General features: G+C 39.1%; 1 protein-coding gene across 8 annotated transcripts in view; it reads right to left on the bottom strand.

Annotated features, from left to right (window-relative positions):
* ATP2C1 (ATPase secretory pathway Ca2+ transporting 1) overlaps window positions 1–23,453 on the bottom strand; it is a 119,719-nt gene that overhangs the window by 11,297 nt on the left and 84,969 nt on the right. For 7 of the 8 annotated variants that reach the window (XM_060149852.1, XM_060149859.1, XM_060149853.1 and 4 more), the window contains 7 exons: window positions 20,569–20,664; window positions 20,390–20,479; window positions 18,474–18,578; window positions 13,640–13,796; window positions 10,492–10,662; window positions 9,306–9,403; window positions 614–664 (listed from right to left, as the gene is read on the bottom strand). In XM_060149852.1, the coding sequence (XP_060005835.1) occupies window positions 614–664; window positions 9,306–9,403; window positions 10,492–10,662; window positions 13,640–13,796; window positions 18,474–18,578; window positions 20,390–20,479; window positions 20,569–20,664 (768 nt within the window). The remainder of the gene's footprint in view (window positions 1–613; window positions 665–9,305; window positions 9,404–10,491; window positions 10,663–13,639; window positions 13,797–18,473; window positions 18,579–20,389; window positions 20,480–20,568; window positions 20,665–23,453) is intronic. The other variant, XM_060149856.1, reaches the window with a different exon arrangement.

Below are 23,453 nucleotides of genomic sequence, written 5' to 3' on the forward strand. Positions count from 1 at the left end.
CATGACTTCAGGGACGCTACTGGCATCTAAAGGATAGGAGCCGGGGATGCGGCTAAACTTACAACACACAGGACAGCCCCTCACAATGAAGAATTATCCAGCCTACAGTGTCAAAGTGCCAAGGCCGAGAAACCGTGACCTCAGTACAATGGAGCACTACTGTGATTAATAAGTCCATGAACTGATGGTACCATGTCAGCTGCTTTGTATATATTTGACTAATATAAACAATCATAGCCCTTTAAACATTGTTCACACTCTCAAAACATTTTTTTCTTGCTGCGTTTATTCAGTTTCTAAGTAATTATTCCTACTCACACTGGGATGATTTGGCTATAGCCTCCTGTCAGAACATATTTCTACATTATTCAGATGTTTAAAGAAGGTTGTATTTGCAGATATTTCCTTAAAGTTTTCTTCTACATCTTCCTTTGCAAACTAAATTCTCTATTAATGTTTCCATCTCAGGCTTTAAAAAACCACCTGTTTTGCTTCACAATACTTCTGACTTTAATGCTCTATCAATATTCCCAGTAGTAAAGCAAACATAATGAAAGACAAGCAGTAGCATTTTGGATACAGAGATAAAACAGTGTGATTCTTAGACACCCACCTTAATAATTTTCATCTTGTGCCTTGGACTAGCTCTGTAAAATACCGCAACCTGTTAAAACACGGGATACACTAAAAATCTTCAACATTAAGAAATATCAGAATAACCTATGTACTTATAACTAAGAATATTTTTTAAATTATCAATTTAAACTGTCTGTATTTTGCCACAGAGATCAAACTTAAGAATATGCCATACATTTGTTAGGACACTCATTTGACAGGGTCATTTCAAATTTTTAGGTACTATAAGAAATGCACAATCTAAACAATTTACCCAGTTTATCCCATTATGTTTAAGCTCTGAAGAGAAAACAGCCTTATTCTTGAAACGTTCAGAGACAGACAAAGGAAAAACTCTCCTGCATCGGCTTCCTCGACACTTCCACAACTAAAATGGCCTTTTCCCTTTGTCCTGTCTTCAGGAGATTTAAAGAACAGCTGCTTCTCAACATCCCTCGAGCCTTTTTTTGTTGTTAAGCACTATGAAGTGTCTACTCATGCTCTTCTACTCAGCTTAATTCATTAGGCGCTCTCTCTTCCACTGTGTCTCCACCTGCTTATACCATCTTCTCTCTCCAAAGAATATATTTAATCCCTTTTCCTGATCCCATCTTCTGGTCTCCTGAAACCCTCCCAGTGCCCCAGTCATCGACAAATCCCCTGGCCCTCCAGTCTTACCCACACTGCTGTTCCCACAGTCCTCTCCAATAGCACCACCAGGAGAGCACAGAGGGGGCAGGTGCCCTCCATTCCTTTCTTCAGTCACAGATCCTCGGTTCTGAACGTCACAGAAGACTGTACTTCACTACCTGTGGCCAGTCACTGCTCCCGAGGCCACCCTCCATGTTCCACAGGAATTTGTAACCACTGCCTTCCATCAGTCTTTCCAACACCCCCGAGCCAGGTGACCTTAATACCCACGTAACCCACCGTTCTCTTTCCTACTCTCCTAGAGGATAGGTCCACACTAGTTTTCTCTCCTCATGCTTCCGATTTATCCCCTTCCCCAGCCTCACTCTCAGCTGACAAACTTGTTTCCTACTTCAAAGAAAACAGTCAGGAGAAAACTTCCACAACTCCCACCATCCAATAGCTGTATCCAGACAGTATCCCTCCTTCTCTCCTTTTACTAAAAATGAACATGAATATGTGTCTAGTGCAGGTCAAATATCCCACCTTCTTACCAATCAGAAATTCTCCCTCCCTTGTATCAAAAATTTTCCCTTGCTGCTGCACCTTTACCATCATTGTACAAACATGTTATTCCTTCCATTTAAAGAAAAACAAACCAAAAACTTCCCTTCCTATCTCAGCTGCTACCCTCCTTTCCCCTTCTCTTTATAAGCGAAACTCCTCTAGGGAGCTGCCTGTACTGCTGTCTCCCATTTCTCTCTTCCACTCTCTCCTGAATCCCTCCTGATTAGGCTGCTAACCCCACCCCTGCCCTGAAACCTCTCATCAAGAGCACCAAAGACTCTGCATTGCTGACACCAGTGCCACTTCTCCCGTGACTTAACCCCGCACACAGCCAACCACTCCCTCCTCCTGAGGCGCCCTCTTCTCCTGGCCTCAGGACCACCCTACACTCTCCTGCTCCCCCTCCTGCCTCTCCAGCTGCTCCTCTTGTGCAGGGTCCCCCAGGCCTCCCTGAAGTCTACACTCTGGAGTGTTCTAGAACTCAGTTCTTGGGCTCTTTATAATATAAGAGGTCTCTCCCTAGGGGATCTCACCCCACCTTAGAAATCTGGCTTTTATTTATATGCCTTTTTGTCTCTTCTGAAATCCAGACTGATAAAACTAATCCACCTACCTACTCCATATTTGCTCTTGGACATCCCATCTCAGACTTAAACATGCCACACAGAACCCCTGTTACTTCCCCAAACACATGCTCCCTCACATCCTCTGCCAATGGCAAGTGCACTCTTGCAATGGCTCAGGCTCTAAATCTGGGGAGTCACCCTCATTCCTCCTCTTCTCCCACATGCCACACACAGTTTGGTCCCATCCTCAAATATATCCACACTTAACCTCCTTACTCAAACATCGAAACCCACTGCCAACACACTGGGTTAAAAACGCAAGTCAAACCACACTGTCCTTTGCTGAAAACCCTCCAGAAACCTCCCATCCCTCTCAGGACAAGCAAATGGTGCCCAAGTCTTTTACTGTCCACCAAGCCCCACATGAAGTGCATGCTCCCCGGTTAGTCTTCTCCCCCAACCCTGCACTACACTGGCCGCCTCACAGTTCCTGAAACATGCCAAGCGCACTTCCCTTGAGGCCTCTGCCCTTGTGTTCCCTCGGATATTACACAGCCTGCCCCTTTCAACACACAGGACCTTCTCAACGATGCCTTTCCTAGGCATGCTGTCTAAAGATCTCATCCTCTCTCTTCCCTGCTTTTGTCAGTGCTCTCCCCTCCTGCTCCCATACTACAGTGATTGTATTGTGTGCTTATCTTAAACCAGTATATTCCCCCCTTTTTAGCTGGAGAAAGACATAAAGATGAAAAGATTATTAACAGAGGAATTTTCAGTTACCCCCAAGTTTAGTCCCAGCTCTGTGATAAAATGATACAGTTCAATTTTTAGACACTTCTGTGTTTTTTTTAATACCTAATTTCTTCAAGACATAATTTTGTGTCACTAAATTTCAATATTTACTCAACCAAAAAGAATGACCTGCTAATCCTGGTGCTTTAAGGAGAATTTTTACTCTGCGCAGTGCTATACTCCACATGAGTTTTATCTTAGACTATAAGCTCCATGAGGCAGAGATTTTGGCCCAGTACCTCCAGTGCTCTATAAACACATGTAAGATGAATGAATAAATGACTGAATCTTAGGACCATCATAAAGACTATTCCCAGGTTCTCTCCCAATTTTAATAAAGGTCTAAAACAAAAGAGGATTATTTTCTTAGGCAAAAAAATTCAGTTTAACTGTACTATCACATTACTGATTACCCTTAGTTCCTCTAGGTACCATGAATCACATAACTCATATGTGGAAAGCATTCTTCCTTTAAAAAGGTTCAAAATCCACTTGGAAACTCTTTACCATGTCTTTAAAAAGTACTAAACATACAGATGGTCAAAAGGCACATGAAAAGATGCTCAACATTGCTAATTATCAGAGAAATGCAAATCAAAACTACAATTAGGCATCACCTCACACCAGTCAGGATGGCCATCATTAGGAAGTCTACAAATAATAAACGCCAGAGAGGGTGTGGAGAGAAAGGAACCCTCCTACACTGTTGGGGGGAATGTAAATTGGTGTAGCCACTATGGAGAACAGTATGGAGATTCCTTAAAAAACTAAAAACAGAGCTACCATATGATCCTGTAATCCCACTCCTGGGCATATATCCAGAGAAAACTGTAATTCGAAAAGATACATGTACCCTAATGTTCACTGCAGCACTATTCTTAATAGCCAAGGCATGGAAGCAATCTAAATGTCCAGACAAATGAATGGATAAAGAAGATGTGGTATATATATATAATGGAACATTATCAACCATAAGAAAGAATGAAATCATGCCATTTGCAGCCACATGGATGGACCCAGAGATTTTCGTACTAAGTGAAGTCAGGCAGAGGAAGACAAATATCACATGATATTGCTTATATGTGGAATCTAAACAACAAACAAAAAAAACCATCAAAGTGATACAAATGAACTTATATACAAAAGAACTTATATACAAAACAGAAATAGACCCACTGACATAAAAACCAAACTTATGGTTACCAAAGGGGAAAGACGGGGAGGGTAAATTGGGAGTTTGGGATTAACAAATACACACTACTATATATAAAACAGATAAGCAACAAGGACCTACTATATACTGATAACACAGGTAACTATACTCAATATTTTGTAATAACCTATAAGGGAAAATAATCTGAAAAAAAAAAGATACATAGGAACTTCCCTGGTGGTCCAGTGGTTAAGAATCCACCTTCCAACGCAGGGGACGCAGGTTTGATCCCTGGTCAGGGAACTAAGATCCCACATGCCGCGGGGCAACTAAGCCTACATGCTGCAACTACAGAGCCCACGCACTCTGGAGCCCATGTGCTACAACTAGAGAGAAGCCTGCACACTGCAACAAAGAGCTCACGTGCCTCAACGAAAGATCCCATGGGCTGCAACTAAGACCTGACACAGCCAAAAATAAATTAATTAATTAAAAAGTGTTCACTTAAAAAAAAAAGATATATATGTATGTATAAATGAATCACTTTGCTATACACCTGAAACAAGCACAACATTGTAAACCAACTACACTTCAATTAAAAAAATTTTTTAATAAAATAAAAAGGACTGAGCTGCATACATATTTTAAATGTACTGGTTACCTTCTAAGTGAAAATTCTACATTACTGCAGAAATTAATCATGTAGCACACAGCACTGAGCATCTAGCAAAGACTGTGGATTTTACAGAATTTTTTTTTTTTTTTTTTTTTTTTTTGCGGTACGTGGGCCTCTCACTGTTGTGGCCTCTCCCGTTGCGGAGCACAGGCTCTGGACGCGCAGGCTCAGCAGCCATGGCTCACGGGCCCAGCTGCTGTGAGGCATGTGGGATCTTCCCGGACCAGGACACGAACCCGTGTCCCCTGCACTGGCAGGCAGACTCTCAACCACTGCACCACCAGGGAAGCCCGATTTTACAGAATTTTTAAATAAAAGGCTAATTACTAATTACAAATACTCAGGTTGTACAGAGTAAAATTTTGCCTTTGTTCCACTACAAATCATTCAAACCACTGCAAATCACTCCTTTACAGCCAATGCAGCTTATCACTGACAATGGCAATAAGGATAACAAACCAATTGTTGGGCTGAAAACATACTTCTTTTGTATAGTAACAAATTACTTTGGCATGCATCCAGTATACCTATTACTTGATATAGATTTCAGCATTTCAAAGCTTTGACGGCAACTCAAAAATAAAAGCAGTTTCTTTGAGACTAAGCAGATCTCAATTCAAAGCTGAAGAATCATGTGGAATATAATATTGCACAGAGTAAAAATTCTTAGAGCATCAGGACTAGCAAGTCAATCTTTCTGGTTGAGAAAAAATATTGAAATTTAGTGACACAAAATTATGGCCTGAAGAAATAAGGTATTAAAAACACACACACACACAGAGAAGTGACTAAAAATTGAACTATATCATTTTATCACAGAGCTAGGATTAAACTTGGGGGTAACTGAAATTCCTCTATTAATGATCTTCTCACTTTTATGTCTGTTTCTCTACCTAAAAGGGGGGGGATATACTGATTTAAGATAAGCACACAATATAATCACTGTAGTATGGGAGCAGGAGGGGAGAAGACAGAATGAGGACAACAGGATGGTAAAAGGACAATGGGAAAGAAGTAGAACTGTGTCAGCAAAGAGAGTTCAGGGAATATTACGGAGGGAAAGGGTGAAAGGCTGTGTATTTTCAGAAGGAACCTGCAAGACGATTTTTCTCTTCTCATGGGTCCATCTTTTCAGTGTCATATTTGTGGTCAGCACTCACAGTTCTTTTGATCAACATTAACAGAAAGTAAGTTATGAAGAGAAGAAAGTAGGTAAATATGAAAAGGAGAGGCTAATAGAAAAAAATTATTCCTGGCATTAAAATAACCTCCCAAAGGTCCCCAAATCTTCCAGAACAGATTAAAAGATACCTGATGCATTGAAATAAGTATTGATGACATACCAAAAATTAAACAGCACACGAACTGGGATTTTATTATAGGGACTTGGTTAATAGGTTTGGTAAAAACAAAAATGGAGGCAGTGCTATAAAAAACAAACAAGAAGGGCTTCCCTAGTGGCACAGTGGTTGAGAGTCCGCCTGCCGATGCAGGGGACGCGGGTTCGTGCCCTGGTCCGAGAAGATCCCGCATGCCGCGGAGCGCCTGGGCCCGTGAGCCGTGGCCGCTGAGCCTGCGCATACGGAGCCTGTGCTCCACAATGGGAGAGGCCACAACAGTGAGAGGCCCACGTACCGCAAAAAAAAAAAAAAAAAAAAAAAAGAAAAAAACAAACAAGAAAAGAGAATGTCCATTTTTATCAACAGGAAATGTAGAGCACACTCAAGAAATCATAAACAAAAAACACTGAGAATTCCCAGATGGACTTTATACATAATTAAGCAAAATTCAGTTTCCATACTACTTTCTAACTGGCTCTAGGTCAAAAGGACAGAGAAATGTTAAGGGATTTGGAATGTGTGACAGAATTATGGAAACAGGGAAGCCAAAAAACGTTTTAATGAGGAACAGAATTCATTAATATGATTTTTAATACATGTGGGAAAACCTCAGTGAGCTGGCAATTTAGAAGAAAAGTTTTGTTTTGTTCTAACACTAATAAAAGAAAAACTTTTCAAAATGATCTGAAGTAAAAGCATAAGACCAAGGTTTAAGAGTTACATGAACACAAGATAAAAATGGGAAAAAAGACAAAGTAGGGGTTGGGGGGGACTTAAAGGACCTAAAGGAAAGAAAAGACTTGGGTTTTCAAAAGACATGATAAACCTGAAAAAACCCCTGGTATTTATGGAATTCCTCCACAGAGCAGGATGACTCCAAGCAATTCAATGAGCTTTTCTCTTTGAATAGCATCAGAGCAATTGCCATAATTGATGCACAAAAACTCTTATTTGAAAATGACCAATGATGTAATTTGTCCAGGCTGATGATGCAATTTGTAACTTACTTCTTCCTTCCCTAACTGCCTTTACATTGGTTTTCAGAGTTCATTAGCATTTTTATCAGAGAGCCAGAGAGAGTGAACTGAAGAAAGCAAATAAAATGAAATTTCAAATCTGTCCTATGTCACTACTTGTTAGCATCTCTGGGAAAAGGTTTGGAAGAAAAGGCTGAACAAAGATTAATGGGAAAATGTTTTATTAACTGCAGATTTCACATATACTTACTAAACGTACATTTTGTCTCAATACCCCCAGGGAACTTAATACAGGATTTATTCTTTCAGAAATAAATGTCAGGAAGAAACTAACAGGATAGGACACATACACACACATACATACACAGAGTCCTGTTCAAATATGGAAACACCTACCCCACTAAATCTAAAACAAATCAGACACCCACACTGCTCCCAGATGCTCTGAAAAGGCATTTCAATGAAAAAGAAAGGACAGTCTTTTCAACAAAAGGTACTGGAACAATTGAACACCCATACATAAAACAAATGAACCTTAACCCACTTCTCACACATAGACAAAAATAATTCAAAATGGATCACAGATGTTAGTGTGAAACCTAAAAGTATGAGACTTCTATAAAAAAAAAAAAACACAGGAAAAAATCTTTGGACCTTGGGTTAGGCAAAGAGTCCTTAGATAACATATCAAAAGCATGATCCATAAAAGAAAAAAATTATAAACTGGACTTCACCAAAATTTAAAACTTCTGTTCTTTAAAAGACAATGTTAATAGAATAAAAAAATAAAACCAGACTGGGAAAAAATATTTTCCAATCAAATATCTGATAAAGGACTTTTATCCATAATATATAAGTAACTTTCAAAATTCAAAAATAAAACATTTTTTTAAAAATAGGCAGGGTAGACTGTTCACTAAAGAAAATATATGAATGGCAAATAAGCACATGAAAAGGATACACAAAATCATTAGTTCTGAGGGAAATGCAAATTAAAACCACAATAAGATACCATGATACACCTATTAGAATGAGAGTGGGGAAACTGACAATGCCATGTGCTGGTGAGGATATTAGCAATTAGACCTTTCAAACATTGCTGGTGGGAATGCAAAACAATAAAACCACCCTGTAAAACAATTTGGCACTTTCTTACAAAGTTAAACATACATAACCATATGAGACTCAGCAATTACTCTTAGGTATTTATCTAAGAGAAATGAATATTTATTTTCATATAAAAACTATATACAAATGTTTAGAGTAGTTGTAATCATAATCAGCAATAACTGAAAATAGTCCAAATGCCTTTAAACTAGTGCATAGGTAACACAAACCCAATACAGTGGAATACTACTCAGCAATTAAAAATGCATTATGCTAAGTCAAAAAAGCAGATTCAAAGCCCTCATACTATATGCCTCCATTTTTAGAGCATTCTGGAAAAGGCAAAACTATAGGGACAGAAAACAAATCGATGGTTGCCAAGCAGTGGAAAAAGAGGGAGGAGCTGACCACAACAAGAGGATCTGGGGTGGGAGGAACCTGTACCCGATTGTGTGATGGTTACAAGGACCACACACATTTGTCAAAACTTACGGCTGTACATTAGAAAGGAAGAAGTTTACTGTTTGCAAATGATACCTCAATTTTTTTAAAAGCATTATACATGCATTCAATTAAAATAGAATACAAGGGTAAGAAGTATGAAGTGATGGTCTCTCTCCACTCTGTACTTTATAAATACAAAACACCATTGTTAATTTCCACAGTACCTTCCTCAGAGGAAACTTGGCTCTTGCTAAAGTACTGATATTCCTAACAACCACATCATAAATACTCTCAATGATAAGACTGATTTCATCTCATGATTTGGACCAAAGAATCTGGTGGTCATGTCCCGACTGTTTTCAAATCTTTCAAACAGGAGAAGTTGTCTAACACCTAGAATAAGGCCTTTCAGTCTGAAAGGCTCTGGTTTAGGCCTACCTTTGGCACCATCTGTGAAAGCTGCTGGACATCCATTGCATCTATTTCTTCTCCTGAGACTGACTGGGAGGTTTTGGAATATAATCCCAGACGACTAGCTGAAGTGAAATGGGAAGGAAAACATAATTAACCAGATTGGTTTTGCTTGACAGGCTAGTCAACATAATGCTCACTTAATATGATTTATCAACTCACTTTCCCTTTAAGTATAAAATGTCTTTATATGAAGGGATCACAAGACAGACTACAGTAAGACAAACAGAACTGAATTAGTAAAAACTGTGGGGTTTTCTGTTTGACTACTTTATTTTTGTTTAAATTTAAGAATAAAGAGTTTTCACAATTTAACCCACCACACCTAAGAACTGAAACAAGGCCAAGCAGGTTCTGCTTGGGAGCTCAATTTTAATGAAGATCAGAGTGCATTTTAAATAAAGTAAACAAAGCCAGGCAAAATGGTGGCTCATCTGTGGTATCATGTAGTTGTTATGTAAATGAAAATAAATGTTGAGAAGTTTCTCTAGGAACAATCTTCCCAACAATATTATGTTTCCAGTGACATATTTTTCTTAGATCACATAAAGTGTGAAATTCCTGTCTCAGTCTCTTTCCATATTAATAAGATAAGAATTAATGAACTTTAGCAAATTTAAAATTTATCAGTATGAATTATAGTTTACAGGTTCTGGGAGATTAACTTCCATGTCCATTTTATTTCCTTATACTTGTTAAGTAATCTTAAGCTGCATTCAAACAACATAGGCATATATGTATTAGACAACAGAAATACAGACACAAGTTATTTTCTTTCAAATTAGGTACAAAGTCTGCTTTTAAAAAATTATACTCAAGTTGAAAGAAAAAACTAAATTTCATATTTTCTTGATCTAGCGCTTTTATCCGTCAGCATAGTGGACTATGAGGTTAAAAATAATCAACTATTCTTTTGTAAATAAAATAATGTGATTTCACAATGCTTTAGTTATTTTCAACTAATAGTATTATTTTTTTAACTAAAATAAAATTTGGTCCACAATTTTATAGAGTATGAGCAAACAAAAGCATCAATTTTAACTGTATAACTCAGTATTATGTAAACACACTTCATGTCAAATGATTCACAAAACTATGCACTGCAGTAATTTAAGAAAAACTATGGAAAACAAAGGAAGCAGCCTAGTTATACCGATTGCAATTGCAGTCTCCTGTGAGTCCCCAGTAATCATTTTTATTGACACTCCCGAGGCAATGAGTGTTGTAACAGCTTCTTTCACACCAGTTCTAGGAGGATCAATGATTCCCACCAGGCCAAGGAACGTCAGTTGCCCCAATTCAGGACCAGAAGCCAAAGCAAGAACTTGGGAAATAATAAAATCCGAAAAAGAAAATGTGAATCACAAAACCATTAGAATTTACTTTACAAAAGCTGGAGACCATAACACTTCTCAGATAAATGACTTAAGACGACAATGTCATTGTGGTAATTACAAAAACTCTAAAAATCAAAATTATTACAGGCAAAGATATTCTAGTTTAATGGTTCTCAATATGGGGTTGCTTTAACTTATTAAAAATTAAAAAGAATAAGACTAAAGAACTGTTAAGCAGAGAAGGCAAGTGAGGAGCAAATAAGAAATGTTTTCACATAGCAAACATGCAGCTCCTTTCAGCAGAAACTACTGACTCTTAAGAAAAATACAATTAATTATTTGGAAAACTATAGGTTTGTTGAGCTTTTTTTTAAAAAAAAAATTAATAGATTTGTTTTATTTATTTATTGGCTGCGTTGGGTCTTCCGTGGCTGTGCACGGGCTTTCTCATGTTGCCGAGGGCTTCTCACTGCGGTGGCTTCTCTTGTTGCGGAACACACAGGCTCCACGCACACGGGCTTCAGTAGTTGTGGCGCACGGGCTTAGCTGCTCCGCGGCATGTGGGATCTTCCCAGACCAGGGCTCGAACCTGTGTCCCCTGCATTGGCAGGTAGATTCTTAACCACTGTCCCACCAGGGAAGCCCCAGTTTGTTGAGCTTTAAAGTCAATTTTAAACAGTCACCTTTGAAGGTGGCTTCTCCTAATGTATCTTCATCTTTCCATCTTATAGGCCTCCAGAACAATTCAATAGCTTGAAGAGAAGGCTATATTAATTATATACAACATGTAATAATTTTGTACACAACAAACCCTGGGAGGTAAAGTTAATTTGTAAAGTGATTGTAAAACCACTAATACCAACAATAGTTTCTATTCTTTCACTCTTTCTGTAACATTAATAGGATTTTCTTATTTGTTACTTTGGTTCTCTTAAAACTATATAAATAATACCACCATACCATCATTTATAGTTAGTTTCCTGTCGTCCTCGGGAACTTAAGATATAGCACAAAGTACCGTTCATTTCCAAATACCATTTAGCTTTTTCTCAGAATTCTGGAACCTCTAGTAGCTACCTTATGAGCCAGAGGGATGTGTCTCCATCTGGAATATTATAAGACTGAACAACTTACCAAAGAAAACACACCAAAAAAAGCACACAAACTAAACATATGTATCTTACAGGGAAACTGAAAAGTCCCAGAGGGATCACGGGAAGTATCCATTCTTATTCAAGCAGAAGGTATGAAGGATGAAATACATTTGGAAAACCATGGTTAGAGGCAAATGACTTCTGTTTTTCCAGTGTACGAGTCATATCTAACTATTTACGTAGATGTGAGGCCCAAACGCTTTCACTCTGGAGAGAATGAGCCACTTGACAGTCCCTAGTGTTGGAACAGAGGCAGATGGCAACAGAAGGGGGGCACTGAGTATCAATCTGTGTGTCAGCAAATCTTAAGAAAGGGACACCAGCTCCTGGCACTCTCAGTGAAGGGGTGGTATTAGCCCAGAGGTCAGTATCCTGTATTTATTTGTTTGCTTCTTTAGCACAAATGAAGATCTATTGTTACTGTTTGGGACAAAGATATGTAGACCTTTTCTGTGTGGAGGGCCCCCAACTTCCTCCTTTATATTTAAAACATAAAAACGAAACGTACTCCAATTTTTAAATTAACAACATGTATTTTAAGAAACTTAAGTTTTATAAAGTATAAAATAAGTTCATATCAAGTTAAACTTAAAATCTTTATTCATTTATTCTTTACTCTTCATTACGGTAACTTCAGCGGGAAGAGGAAAATGGAGCATAAGCAGAGAAGAGGAAAAGATGTGAAGCAAGGGACAAATGCCCAGAATGTTTCCCAAAGCCCTGTGAAACAAAGACGTTCTCCTCCACCAAGTCTTGTCTATTTCACAATGTTACCACACCAAACCACACATACACAAAGCTCCACAATCTTTCAGATGAAGAGAATTAGTCAAAAAAAAGTGTGAAACGTCTGTTACAAAAATTGAGGAAAACAGGGAGCACATACCAGACCTTTAAGACTGTCTAAATGCAACCCAACTTTGAAACCCTTTTGCTGTGAGCTGCTAAGAATAAAAAAACACTGCCCTCAAATGAAGCCACAAGAATACCTTTCTAAACCTATCTTATTATAAGAGCAGAAGTCTTGTAAATTATACTTGTTTCCTGCTCCCAGGAACTGTGGTGCTTGACTTCCATTTTGTAAATAACAATAAAATTAAGGAAGCCAACTCTTCCAATTTCCTTGAGAAAGACTACATAAGTGCATGGGTGTGGGTGTGTGTATGTGTGTGTGTATTCCCCACAAGCCAGAAGGTAAAAACCAGGTACGGCCCCAAGCCCTGCTCTTCAACCCTACATACACACAATGTCCCTAGAAGAAGCGGCCGATGTGTGTGTGCACAGCAGACCCCCTTTCCCTGTCACTGTCCAGTCAGCAGCATTTCACAAGGCAGAGTCTGGGCACCTCTTTCCTCTCTGGTGATCGGCAAGGGAAGGAGTCAGCAGATGAGGAACAAGTAAGTAACCACCTCAGTTTAAAGAATTAGAGGCTTAAGTCTTTTAATATTTAGGAAAGTATTTTAGATTAACAAGAGCCAGTGATAACATAAGGAAGGAGTAACACCACCTTACTTCTATCTATCCCTGTTCTCACAAGATAAACTTGTCTAAAATAAAATTTCTATCACCTGCTCAGAGACCACTGCAGGTCTGTAAGAACCAGAGATTTCATATTTTGCTACATTCCCAACTTTTTATGTTTTGGGAACATAGAAACAATTAGCCAACTAAAACCTAACACTTCAGAAATGGCAGGCTTCTACGAACCCTGGAATAGAGCTGTGCAGCTCAGAAGTGAAGCACGAATTCATCTGCAATTAAAAGAAGGCATTACCTCTTCACCTAGGGGACGGTGCTGAAATGGCCTTACCTCTGAGCCCTGCAGAGCCCATCTGGGCCTTCTCTTGTTGGTACAGATCTCTCTGCTGCTGGGTGAGTGTCAAGGTCTGCCCTTTGCTGTGATATGTAGTACAATACTTAATCACCTGTTCATAAGCACCCTTCATAAAACAAATCTCTGGTCTGTCCTAAGAAGAAAAAACACAGCAAATAAATTCAAGTTAATTTCAATTTGTATATATCTGCCATTGGAATCAAAAACAAGCGGCATGCATTCCCATAATCCCCAGGGAAGTTACTCAAGCCTAAGGCTTTGAACAGCACTTGAACTCTGAAGATTAAAAGCTCACATAGGAGTTTTCTGCATCCTCTTTAGAACACAGCATCTACTCCACACCCTCAGCGCCACAGTGAAGGCAAGGCTACACTCAGCTCCACACTAGGCACTCTCAGCTCACGATGTAATAGGAAAGGGAAAAAGATCTAACGTCAGCCCACAAGCAATGGTTTAGGCTTTCTACTACTGCTATTATATGTATACACGTGACCCCATTTAATTCTCACAACCACCTTGTAATTATGGGTATTATCAGACATTTTATTTTTTACCCTAGCAAAGTAATAAACAAAAACTTACAATGAAAACCCATAGTCCCCTGCCTAAAACCTCCTCACCTCCAGTCCTACTCCACAGAGGCAAACCAATTTTATTTTATTTCTTTATAAATTTATTTATTTTTAATTTATTTTTTGGCTGGGTTGGGTCTTCGTTGCTGCGCATGGGCTTTCTCTAGTTGCGGCGAGCGGGGGCTACTCTTCGTTGCGGTGCGCCTGCTTCTCATTGCGGTGGCTTCTCTTGTTGTGGAGCACGGGCTCTAGGCGCGCGGGCTTCAGTAGTTGTGGCACGCAGGCTCAGTAGTTGTGGCACACGGGCTTAGCTGCTCCACGACATGTGGGATCTTCCCTGACCGGGGCTTGAACCCATGTCCCCTGCATTGGAAGGCGGATTCTTAACCACTGCGTCACCAGGGAAGCCCTTAATTATGTTTTTATTGCTACTTGTTCACTAAACAATTTTATACTCTGTCTACTGTGACAGGTGATCGTCTGGCCACCCCCACTATCTACTCCTTCTCCTCACTGTTATAATACATGCAGAGCAAAACTCACCAGTATTCTGCTCACTTTCTAATTCCTCACTGCTGAGCCAAGTGGCCACCAGAGCAGTTCACAAACTTCCCAGCTCTCCTTGGAGGCACACGGTAGAAATGTATTTCCCTGCACCTCTTACCACTCTGAAGTCAGATGTGATTTGCTTTGGCCAATAAACATGAGCAGTACTTGTAATTTAGGAACCAGTGCATAACGTGGTCCTCCTCTGCCTTGGTGCGACAGTGTGACCTCACACTGAGAGGAGCATCCATCTCTGTGGTCCCCAAGTGAGCAGTAACCAGATGTTACGGGGAAACAGGGAGCAGAAAGGTACGATGTTGTTTCCATGACCTACAGAAGCCCAATATATTTCTTCCTGTTCAAGTTTTACCTTTCATAAAGTTAATAATTGTCTCTTTATTTGCTTAGTTTTCTTTACACCTATTACTCATTATTCCCAAGCTCCTCCATGTCATATAAAGCCCTTCTCAATGTATTTTTCACATAATCCAATAAGTAGGTGAGCCATTACTCCCATATTATGACTGAGAACTCCCTCCTCGGGCTGTGCTCTCCCTTCCTTTTCCAGTGTGAGTTGGCTCATTTCCAGGCTTGCTGCATGACTGGCATCCAGGAGCTTCCCTTCACCCCTCTGCTGGTTAGAACTCACGAGGTTTTAAGTCTCCCTGTTCCTTGATTTATACTCTTACCTTGGAATAACACATCCATCAGTATCTAAGAAAAGCTGTGTGGGCTATACACTTTGAGGCTTGTTTGGAAACATTTTTATTTTACCCCCACATATGTAAGCTCAGCTGGGAAGAGATCTCCTCTCAGTTGAAGGCTTTCCTCCATCATCTTCCAGCCTCCAGTGTGCAGTGCTGCATTTGGAAAGTCCTAAACTTTGGTGTAGGACCTCCTCCCCCTTGCCCTTCCTCCCACCCCACAATCTCTGGAAGCTTTTAGAATGCTAAGTGCCCTCAAATTACTTGATCGTCGGCCTTGGTGTGTTTATTCTCTCACTCCCACCCCTCTGTAACATACACATTGTGCCGAGCAGCTGGTGCGCAATTTTATTCTAGAAGCTGAAGTTCTTCCTCTAGAAATTTTCCTGATGTTATTTGCTAAAATCTTCCCATTTTCTGTCACCACTATTAGGTGGATATTGGATCTCCTACATCAATTCTCTGATTTTTACATCTTACCTTTTGTATTGTCCACCTCTTTGACTTTTCTACTTTCTGACAGATTTCTTGACTTTATTTGAAAAACATTCTATTTAAAGTATCTTGTCATTTTTTATGGTCTTTGGAAATTTTCTTCAGCATCCAGCACTATCTTTGTTTCTGACACCCTTTTCTCTGTTGGCTTGGTCTGTGTCTTTCATACTGAAGGCTTTCCCCAAGTATCTCGCAATCCCTGTCTGTCCATTTACATTCAAGACCAAAGCAAATAAAGGTCTAGAAACTCCATGGGCACTGCAGGGTTTATCAACTGGTAGCCCTCACAGTAGAGTGACAAGACGAAGACCAGGAGCAGGTAAACTCTACCAATGAACAAAGAGCTTATTTAGGACTACTCCATACTGTAGGGATCTCCCCAGGACCAGTCAGCTTCTCTAAAACTCTTCGATCTTCTGACTTGGAGAATGAGGATATGGGGATACCTACCTGCAAGCATTCTGAGAAAGTGGAGTTAGGACCTAGGACAACGGCTTGCCCTTAATCACCCTGTGTTTCGTCTTAAACCTTAATTCTGCCTTCCACTCTTGTCCCCAAGATGACATTTCTGGTCTGGCCTCAAGAAACAGAAAGGTAAGTGGGGGAGTTCTACTGGTTCCTTATTAGAATTTTAACCTGCTCTCCTCTTTTTAGCCACATGCCTTAGGCCCCACCTTCAAAGATACCTGTCCCCCTAAGTCTTTCCCATACTTCCTCTTTTTTAGTTCATCTTTTATTCGTTGGTTGTCATTTTGGTAGGTTCCAGGGAGAGAGCAGAGATAAATGCAGACTGTTGTGTTCAAATGAAAGTCCTCTAAAGACAAACTATTTGAGCCTGGGGCTGTTTTTTGTTTGTTTGTTTGTTTCTGGCTACATTGGGTCTTCATTGCTGCCCGTGGGCTTTCTCTAGTTGCGGTGAGCAGGGGCTACTCTTCTTTGCAGTGTGCGGCTTCTCGTTGTGGTGGCTTCCCGTTGCAGAGCAGGGCTCTAGGCACGCGGGCTTCAGCAGTTGCAGCACGCAGGCTCAGCAGTTGTGGCACACAGGCTTAGCTGTTCCGCAGCATGTCGGATCTTCCCAGACCAGGGCTCAAACCCCTGTCCCCTGCATTAGCAGGCGGATTCTTAACCACTGTGCCACCAGGGAAGTCCCGTGGGGCTGTTTTTAAACTGGTACATTTTTCATATCTGTGCCAGGCTGACCTCTTCTAGATCCTGAGTCAGGTCAGCGGGTTTGGGTTTTGTTAGTTAAATCTGTTGATTCTGTTTTCTAAGAGAAACTCTTCAAGTCAGCAAATGGAAAGAATAATCACACCCTTTCTATACTTATATCCCGCCACTCCCTACCCCTACCCCCAACTGAAAAGAGTCAATGTACAACTTTGGTGAGGTTAGATTCAAAATTGCTGAAGTCGAATCTTCGAACTTTACATGAGCCACATTATCTTGAAGTAGTGTGTGATCATATATAAAATGTAAAGAAATACACCTTGCAAATAAACTCATATACATATTCTTGCTATGTAACTATATAGACAAGGGACATCAGCTAAAAATTACCTAACTCTGATGCAATTTTTGAAAGCTTTACATTACAAGGTTTAAAGTAACAGGCATTTTATTTTTATAGTTTTGTTTCCAACTGTATCCCTTCCCTGAAGTTTATAAAAGTTCTTTTAAAGACTAAACAGAAATCTTTTTTCCCCTCATCATCAGAGTTCCTGGCACAAGTTCAATGTTGAGCAATTTAAAACCAATGTTTCCTACTTATTATGGGCAAGGGAGAATCCTCTCACTACTTCCCATCTACAGAGATGTAACTGGTTTCTAATGTTTGCTCACAGGTAAAAACACATAACCGTTTATTAATTCCTAATAAAGAAAATGTAAAAACAGCTATATATTTTTAAGGCCAAAGTAAGTGTAAGCATCAAGCTGGTAATAGCAACTATGAGTGATATGATTATACACTGTAGATAACTATTGTACATAACTCTTACTGCACTGTGTAAAAATTTCTAAAGCACCCAGAGATAAGGTAGTAGCTTGAAATATCAGTGCATTTCGTTTTGTCAGTTTGTAAGCTGGATCAACTAACATGAATTATACACATTTGGTAACCATGTTTCCACAAAATAATGTAGTTTTTGTTCAGCCTGAAGACAAGACATTCTTCAGTGGAAAAACACAGACTGCAGAAACCTGTCATCAAGAACAAAAAAGATGTCGAAAGGCTTATGTCACAATCTCCAGGAGACTGAGACCAGGCTCCAGCTCATTTGAGCTGTTTGCTCACGCAGCAAAACTGACATGTCTATGCATAAATTCAAAGAGAACATGAAAACAACCAGGGATGAGTGTACTATGAATCACACACACTTCAGAGCTGGTCTGTGTTATGCTCAATGACTGCTTAAATCTAAAGGTGGATAATAAATGAAAAACAGTAATCTAGTTAAACAACACAGAGTAAGTTTTCTATAAATGGAAGGATACCTGCTGTGTTCGGTGCACACACTTAACAGCCATCCACTTCTGCTCAGAGCTAAAAGGGTATTCAGCTTTTCTGATATAATCCTCTTGAAGTCCATCAAGACCCATCTACATGGCACAAAAGGAAAGTTAATTCTCACCAACACGTGACTACTTTTTCCTTTAACAAAGAAACAAGGGTCACAACTTTGTAGGGAGGCTGGCTAGAGATACCTGGATTATTTTTCAAACAGCTGTGTTCCATCTATACCTCCCATATTTCTCTGAACAGCAGCACACATGTTCAACATGAAAGCCTAGGTGTTTGATAAAGTCTAGGGCATGCTATTGAACTACATACAGAGCAAAACTTTAACACTGACTATATTAAAATCTCAACTGGCTCAAACTCTGGAAGGAAGCAGGATAACAAATAAAGGTGCCCAGCCAATACATACTTTATAATCAACAGAAGCTTCAGATTCAACTCCTCGCTTCTCTGGGATTCGAATTTACCCTGCCGGCTGCTGCCATGCTACTCCCTTTCGCCCCACCCCTTGACATGCCAACTACTACCAATGCCATGTAGCTCTTCTCCTTCCTTACCCTTTGCATTTCCCACCAAATATTCAAAAATATTCTTTAAACTATTCAAAAACCTGGCTTATTGCTTTTTACTGTCTACTGAAACATGTTCAGACTCTCCTTCCTAGCTTTCAAAAATCCTCCAGTAACCCACTACACAGCCTACTTAACCACACTCGGAGCCACTCAAACTGTTCATTTCATCCGGGTTAACCAAATTCATAAGCCATAATCCAGTCCATGCTTTTTTATTGCTCTGTGCTTTTATTCTTGCTCTTTCCCTAGCTTATCCCCCCACCCCCATCTAAATCCTTCCTCCCCTTCAAAGTCCAGGTCCCAAGTCCAAATATGCACTCTTCTTACATACGGCTCGACTCCCTACCTAAATTGTGAGGTCCCCACCCATAAAGAGGCGGTTTCACACACTTTGTTTCTCAAAGAGAGAAAGTTAAATATAACACAATAAATACTTGTTATTTAACTTCGGACATCTTTTAAAAAGCTATACTATGCTGTTTTAGTTACAAGGAGAACAAATGATAAAGGAATGAGACTTTCTGTTAAGGAAACAGAAATAATGTATATATTATAGAAATACCAATTTTACTTTATCAAGTTAAATGTTACAACAACCTACCTTTCTATATTGAATCTCAATTCAAGCAACCTCATTTAGAGGCATCCTGTTTTATATAAGTCTCAAAGTTTCCTAAGACTGCTCTTAAAAGTAGTTTTATTTTTGTTATGGGAATGCCAGGTTGGACTTTTAGGTTTCTCATTTAATCAACTGTAGGACTTAGAAGAGGAGATCAATTGGGACAGATAAAAGGGTCACTGAGGGCAGCACCCCTTCTCCCCAACACAAACGCTAACTCTACACTCACTGTAAGAAATTAATAATGAGGAAGGGGAAGGAAAGGAAATGGAAGACTGGAAAAAGTAAAGCTGACTTCTCATGCTGGCCTTTAATACCTTCATGTGGAAATACTAAAGAATGCTGCCTCTTACGCATTTGAAAATAGGCATTTATCAGCAATTACACACATTTATACAGCTTTTCACACTACACTCTGAATATTATGGAAGACAAGAATATTACTTCATAAGAACAAAACTGTCACTGGTCATTAGTTTGTATGCTGCATGTAGGAGATATAAAGTTATAGTGAAAAACCTCTATGCTCTGTATTTCCAGGAAGAATAAAATTGGTTCCCAAAAGGCAATAAAAACTATGAAATAATGTGAATCTTCTTCACTCTACACCTAAAAGCCAGTAATACTGAAATTTATGGCTTCACATTCTCTTGTGAGGGTGATATTTTCACATGTCAAAGAAGAGAGACCAGGCACATACCTTCATTGCAAGAGCAATTAAGGCTCCTTCTGTTGGTTTCCCCATTAGAGTGTTGTTTCTAATTACAGCATCATTGCACACACAGCCCGCCTAAGAGAAATACACATAAACTATGAACCCATCACTGCATCCTAAGTCATTATGAAGAGAGCCACTTTCTTAGAGAATGCAATATTTACCTCGACAATTCTGCTAACAGATGGGTTATAGAATCCATGAACAACATCACCATCAACAATCACTTCCCCAAATGGATTGTAGCCAACTCCAGTAACCTAAGGAATGTAGAGTCAATAATACCAGCAGACAGTGACAATACTTACGAAAACCAAAAGCTATGAGTTGCGTTCATTTCATTTTATACATCATGACACTGTTAGTGTGTACACCTAGAAAAGCATTTAAATTTGTCTGAAACAACATTAATAAAAGAATATAGATAGTAATTTTCACCACAATGGTAAACCTACAGTTAATTATACTAATAATTAACTACTAATTATGCTAATTAATCATTATAATGCATAGTATATTGTAAATAGAAACACGTAATTGTTAATATAATTAATATAACCTTATATTTCCTCTACTTACAATATACTATAGAAAGGATAAATAAACCATGAAAATCTCTATATATAAAGAGTGAGCTTAAATTTATATAACATTACATTTATGTAACACTACAATTTGCAAAGAATTCAAATCTATTACCACATCTAACATTCATGACAAACCTGTGACCTAGACAAAAGTAGAATTCTTTTCGCAAATATGCAGGCTCATAGACAAGTGATTTACCCTAGCACTTACAAACTACTTTAACATAGTATATATTACATGCAAATTTTTAAAATCAGAGACAAGTCAGATACTTATCCTATACAGCTAGAACAAACCAAGCCAAAGAAAAGTTAAATATCACAATAAAAATAGGACAGTTTAGAGGAATTAACAAACAGTTAATGTTTGACATATAAAATTATGGGCTTAAAACAAAAGAGAAACCTATATGTTACCTTTCATACCTGGACCATATAATATAAGCACATGTAACCCCAATGACCCTTCTGAGTCATCCAGAAAAGGCACATTCAACATAGCACTGGGTATCCTTAACCAAATCTAACACCGTAAATATCAATAGTCTCATTTTAAGACCTAGTAAAATGGAATTAAATAGACTTAAGTACAACTTCTGTCAATTTGTGAAATGCTTCCTTTGCTCAGACAATTGGCTATAAATACATTTTAAAATACTGTTCCCATCATCAATAGTGTTAATGAAAATTCCAGCCAGAAATCCCACAAGGTCCAATACCAATCCAGAGATTGGAACGTGTGCACATACACTGACATGCACTTCAGGGGCTGCCAGTGTATAATTTTTAAAGTAGATTAATTCATCCATTCATTTATTCTTTCAGAAAGTATTTACTAGTATGAGGCAGACCCTGTGCTGGGCAACAGAGATCCTGCTCTATTATACTGGGTTGGCCGAAAGGTTCAGTTTTTTCCCTAAGATGGCTCTAGGAGCACTTAGTTGTCTTTAACTTCATTCAATACAATTTTGTTAGATTGTATGTGACAGCTGTTATACCAGTGTGCATTTAAAATAAGGCTTATTAAAATTGGTGAATTTTTGTGTAGCCATTTTAATACTGAAGATTGAAGGAAAAAAGCAACATTTTCAGTATATCATGCCTTATTATTTCAAGAAAGGTAAAAACGCAACCGAAATGCAAAAAAAAAATTGTGCAGTGTATGGAGAAGGTGCTGTGACTGATTGAATGTGTCAAAAGTGGTTTGCAAAATTTCGTGCTGGAGATTTTTCGCTGGACGATGCTCCACGGTCGGGTAGACCAGTTGAAGCTGACAGTGATCAAGTCAAGACATTAATTGAGAACAATCAACATTATACCACGCAAGAGATAGCCGACATACTCAAAACATCCAAGTCAAGCGTTGAAAATCATTTGCACCAGCTTGGTTATGTTGATTGCTTTGATGTTTGGGTTCCACACAGGTTAAGCGAAAAAAATCTTCTTGACCGTATTTTCACAGGTGATTCTCTACTTATAATGAAAATGTTTCATTTTTAAAACAAATTGTGACAGGCAACAAAAAGTGGATACTGTACAACAGGGTGGAATGGAAGAGATTGTGGGGCAAGTGAAATGAACCACCACCAACCACACCAAAGGCCGCTTCATCCAAAGAAAGTGATGTTGTATATATGGTGGGATTGGAAGGGAGTCCTCTACCATGAGCTCCTTCCGGAAAATCAAACGATTAATTCCAACAAGTACTGCTTCCAATTAGACCAACTGAAAGCAGCACTTGACGAAAAGTGTCCAGAATTAGTCAACAGAAAACGCATAATCTTCCATCAGGATAATGCAAGACCTCATGTTTCTTTGATGACCAGGCAAAAACTGTTACAGCTTGGCTGGGAAGTTCTGATTCATCTGCCATATTCACCAGACATTGTACCTTCGGATTTCCATTTATTAAGGTCTTTACAAAATTATATTAATGGAAAAAATCTCAATTCCCTGGAAGACTGTAAAAGGCACATGGGACAGTTCTTTGCTCAAAAAGATAAAAAGTTTTGGGAAGATGGAATTATGAAGTTGCCTGAAAAATGGCAGAAGGTAGTGGAGCAAAAGGGTGAATACGTTGTTCAATAAAGTTCTTGGTGAAAATGAAAAATGTGTCTTTTATTTTTACTTAATAACCAAAGGCACTTTTTGGCCAACCCAATACTTACATGGGAAGAGGGACAGAGGATTTCACCTGAACTAAGAGGTATGGAACTATGAAAAGGTGTAACACAGGGTGAGTTCTGGGTGGTCAGCAAAGCTTTTCTGAAGAAATGGGTTGGAAATGAGGTGCAAAGGTTGAAGAGGCATTAGACTGTCCTAAGTAGTGACAACAGCAGCCAAGGTCCTTCAGTAGGAGGAATTCTGTCACACTGAAAGAACCATAAAGTCAATGTATTTGGTGTATGGCGAGCAAAGGAGAGATACAGGCTGAGGAAGGAAACAAGCGACAGAACACGTAG

Source organism: Lagenorhynchus albirostris, chromosome 5 (assembly GCF_949774975.1).
Source record: "Lagenorhynchus albirostris chromosome 5, mLagAlb1.1, whole genome shotgun sequence".
Lineage (NCBI taxonomy): Eukaryota > Metazoa > Chordata > Mammalia > Artiodactyla > Delphinidae > Lagenorhynchus > Lagenorhynchus albirostris.